The sequence below is a fragment of the Zonotrichia albicollis genome, chromosome 2 (genome assembly GCF_047830755.1).
Source record: "Zonotrichia albicollis isolate bZonAlb1 chromosome 2, bZonAlb1.hap1, whole genome shotgun sequence".
Lineage (NCBI taxonomy): Eukaryota > Metazoa > Chordata > Aves > Passeriformes > Passerellidae > Zonotrichia > Zonotrichia albicollis.
Genome location: NC_133820.1, coordinates 11,677,401 through 11,681,382, shown reverse-complemented (window position 1 = coordinate 11,681,382; position 3,982 = coordinate 11,677,401). Strand labels below are relative to the sequence as shown.

Here is a 3,982-nt window from a genome sequence, read left to right as displayed (position 1 = left end):
GCCCCCTCGGGCAGGTGCCCCCCAGCTCAGCTCCAGGGCCCCTCTCCAGCCGCCGGGGTCTCCCGGGCTGTTCCTGCCCGGGCCGCGGGGGCTGCAGGGCCGGGCCCGCTGCTGGAGCTCCGCCACTCCCGGGGCTGAGCCTGGCGGACCCCGCGGGAATCCGGGACCCCCATGCGTTTGACAGCTTCGTCTTAGGAGAAGGAAAGGTCCCAGCCCTTAGGAAGGGAAATTGCGGAGCCCTGGCGGGCAGCAGGCGAGAGCTGCGGCGTTTTCCTCGCTGTCCTGGGGGCGATGCCCACACCCGCCGCCCCTCCCGGCCTGCTCGGGGCCCGTTCCCCCTCCTGCCGGGCGCTGCCGAGGGCCGGGAGCGGCTCCGGGGCTGAATTCGTTGTGCTCGCTGTTGCCCTGTTTTCTCGGAGCCGCCAGGAGAAGGCAGCGCCCGGCTGCGGCTGCCGCTCCCCACAAAATAACCCAAACTTTGCCCAGCTCCGCTCCCGTCCCGCTCCGCACCCCCGGGGCTCAGCCCCAGCCTCGGGGGTCCCCCCTGCCCGCCCCGGGCCCCCGGTGGGCGGCAGCGGGACACACGGACACAGGGACACACGCCGGGCGGCGGGCCCGGCTGTCGCGGGGACAGATTTTCCTAATTGACCTGTTACGGATCATCCCCGCAACCGTTGGCAAACACATTTCCACGCTTCACTTCTTAACGTTTTAAATACATATTTAACGGATGGTTGAGGCTTGCCGGGCCAGCTGGGAAACACACGGGTGTAAAAATAATACAACAAAGGCAAAGGGGCCGGGGGGGCGGCGGGGAGGGGGCGGCCGGGGGATTTACCCCAGTGCAAGGAAGCTCCGACCCTGTTGCACGGAGCTGCCGGGGCCAGGGGACTCCCGGAGCCGGGCGAGCGGCGCAGCAAGGAGGGAGGCATTTCGGAAGGTCATTTTTTGTTCGTTTGTTAACGTCTTTTACTCTTTCTTTCTTTCTCTCCCCTCTCCCGCTCCCTTCTCGCCGAAGGCTTTTTTGGGGCAGATTTACGCGGCCGCTCCAAGAACTCTCCGGGTCTCTGCGGGGCTGGAGCCGTGGGATGCTCGGGGCGATTCGCTCGTGGGGAACGGAGAGGCCGAAACCGCTCTTTTCTGCGCCTCTCCTTGCACCGCTTGACGGGGGAATAACGCCGCGGCTCGGGGCAGGAGGGGGCACCGGGCAGGGAAGCGCTGCCCGCTGCGTGCCGGCGGACGGGCCGGGCACCGGGCAGCACCGACGTGCCGGGGGCCGCTTGGTCCCGTCCCGGTCTCCGTCCCCGTTCCCGTCCCGTCCCGCCCCCCCAACAGCTGTTCCCGGCGCTGTCATTGTTGCGTTTTATTATGGATTTGACAAAAGTCCCTCCCCCCCGCCGCGCCCCCCCCGCCGGGCTCCCCGCGCCGCTCCGGCCGGCGCCCCCCGCCCCGCGGAGCCCGAGCGGCCCCGGTGACATCAGCCGTGCCCCCGCCGCCGCCGCGGATTGGCGCAGCCCCCCGCCCTCCCGCCGCTGACATCGTTCCTCCCCGGCGCGGATATAAAGCGGCCGCGGCTCCGCCGCAAGGTGCGCGCTGCTGCTGCCACGGTGCTCGCCCGTCCCGGCGCCGCTCGCCACGGTGAGTGAGTGAGTGAGTGAGTGAGCGAGCGAGTGAGTGAGGAGTGAGCGAGCGAGTGAGTGAGCGAGTGAGTGCCCCCCGCGCCCGCGGCCCCGCGCGGAGCCGAGCCCCCGAGCCACGGGAGGGACGGGACGGGACGGGACGGGACGGGACGGGGCGGGAGCGGCCCCCGGCGAGGCGAGGGCGGGCAGCGGGGCCGGTCCCGCCGGGGCCGTGGCTCCTGTGCCGACGGGGCGGGCGCGGTGCCCCGGCGAGCGCTGACGCGGGGCCGCCCTCGGGCTCTCTCCCCTCCCCGCAGGCTGCCCGGTGCGCGCCGCCGCCCCGCCCGCCGGGCCATGGACTCGGACGCCAGCCTGGTTTCCAGCCGCCCGTCCTCCCCGGAGCCCGATGACCTCTTCCTCACGGCCAGGAATAAAGGCAGCAGCGGGGGCTTCACGGGCGGCACCGTGTCCAGCTCCACGCAGAGCGACTCGCCGCCGGAGCTGAGCGCCGAGCTGCGCAGCGCCATGAGCGCTGCGGGGGTGGTGGTGGTGGACAAGCTGGGCTTCAAGTCCTCCTCGTCGTCCTCCTCGTCGTCCTCCTCCTCCTCCTCCAAGAAGGACAAGAAGCAGATGACGGAGCCGGAGCTGCAGCAGCTGCGGCTGAAGATCAACAGCCGGGAGCGCAAGCGGATGCACGACCTGAACATCGCCATGGACGGGCTGCGGGAGGTGATGCCCTACGCGCACGGCCCGTCTGTGCGCAAGCTCTCCAAGATCGCCACGCTGCTCCTGGCGCGCAACTACATCCTCATGCTCACCAACTCCCTGGAGGAGATGAAGCGCCTGGTCAGCGAGATCTACGGCGGCCACCACGCCGGCTTCCACCCCGCCGCCTGCCCCGGCGGCATGGGCGCGCACTCGGCGCCGCTGCCCGGCCACCCGGGCCACCCGGCCTCGCACCCCGTGCACCACCCCATCCTGCCCCCCGCCGCAGTGTCCAGCGCCTCCCTGCCCGGCTCCGGCCTCTCGGCCGTCAGCTCCATCCGGCCCCCGCACGGGCTCCTCAAGTCGCCCTCGGCCGCCGCCGCCGCCGCCGCCGCCCCGCTGGGCAGCGGCTTCCAGCACTGGGGCGGGATGCCGTGCCCCTGCAGCATGTGCCAGGTGTCGGCCCCGCCGCACCACCACGTCTCCGGCATGGGCACGGCCAGCCTGCCCAGACTGGCCACCGACACCAAATGAGTCCCTCCCGCCGCGCCCCGGCGCCGCCAGGACCTACAGACGGCAGCGGGGCCGCCCCGCTCCGCTCCCGGGGCCGCCGGAGGGGCGGCGGGAGGGGACGGGGACGGAGCCGGCCCGGGCGTGCCCAGCTCCCCGAACGCGGGGGAACCCCCCGGCACGGTAAACCCGGCGCACCTCCCGTGATTTCAATTTCCCGACGCTGCCGCGGACTCCGGAGCGGGGGAGGGCGGCGGAGCCGGGGCTCGCCGCTACCGGAGGAACCAGAACTGAGGAGGGGCTTTGGCTCGGTTATTCGTTCCTGCGCTCCTTCCCTCCCCTTCCCGGTCCCGTTTCTACACTCGGAGCCTTCCGAGCCGCCCCCGGCTCGCATCCCCCGGATTGCCCGTCCCGGGGGGCTCCGGGACTGCGGGGTCTGCCCCGCTCCCCCCGGGGCGGCGCCGGTTCTCCCTCCGGTGCGGGGTTTGTAAATAGACCGATAACGACGCCAGTCCGCTCTGCCTGAGCTTCCCGTCCGTGCACTTGTTCTGTGTCAGCCTCATGAGTGAAAAAGGGGTCGGTTTGCCTTGATTTCCTTCATTTGGGTTTTGGGGTTTGGTGGGTTGTGTTACTTTTAAGCGTATAACACGTTTGTTTCGGTTTTTCTTTACGTTCCTGCCACCTTTAACAAAGTTTGAACTCTTTAATGCTCTTTCTGTGTAGGAACTTTCACGCTGTCCGTGTTGCAATACTGAGAACTTGGGCTTGTTTCTGAAATAACAACTTTTCTTATCGCTGCCCCTTGCAGAGATTTTATCATCTGTTTATTTTTGTAAAAAAACCAAAAAAACAAACAAAAAAGAAAAAGAAAAAAAAAGTTGCTAAATAATATTTATTACTTGTTTGGTTGCAAAAAAAAAAAAAAAAAAAAAAAGAAAAGAAAAGAAAAAAAAAAGAAAAAAGTGATCCACTGTTGAAATTTTAAATAAATAAAAATAAAAAATGTAAAAAAAAGAAAATAAAAAGAAAAGCATTTTAAATAAATGTCTTTTTCCTCTTCCTCGCTGTTCTGAGGAGGCGGAGACAGACGGGGAAGGGATGGGAATATTTTAGGCGCATCCTTGACTTTCGCGAAGTTTTTTGTCAGT

General features: G+C 66.0%; 1 protein-coding gene across 1 annotated transcript; it reads left to right on the top strand.

Annotated features, from left to right (window-relative positions):
• Window positions 1–1,479: 1,479 nt before the first annotated feature.
• OLIG2 (oligodendrocyte transcription factor 2) lies at window positions 1,480–3,131 on the top strand. The gene is made up of 2 exons (XM_074533263.1): window positions 1,480–1,638; window positions 1,937–3,131. Exon 2 carries the CDS (start codon window positions 1,974–1,976, stop codon window positions 2,856–2,858), a length of 885 nt encoding a protein of 294 aa, XP_074389364.1. The 5' UTR covers window positions 1,480–1,638; window positions 1,937–1,973; the 3' UTR covers window positions 2,859–3,131.
• Window positions 3,132–3,982: the final 851 nt, after the last annotated feature.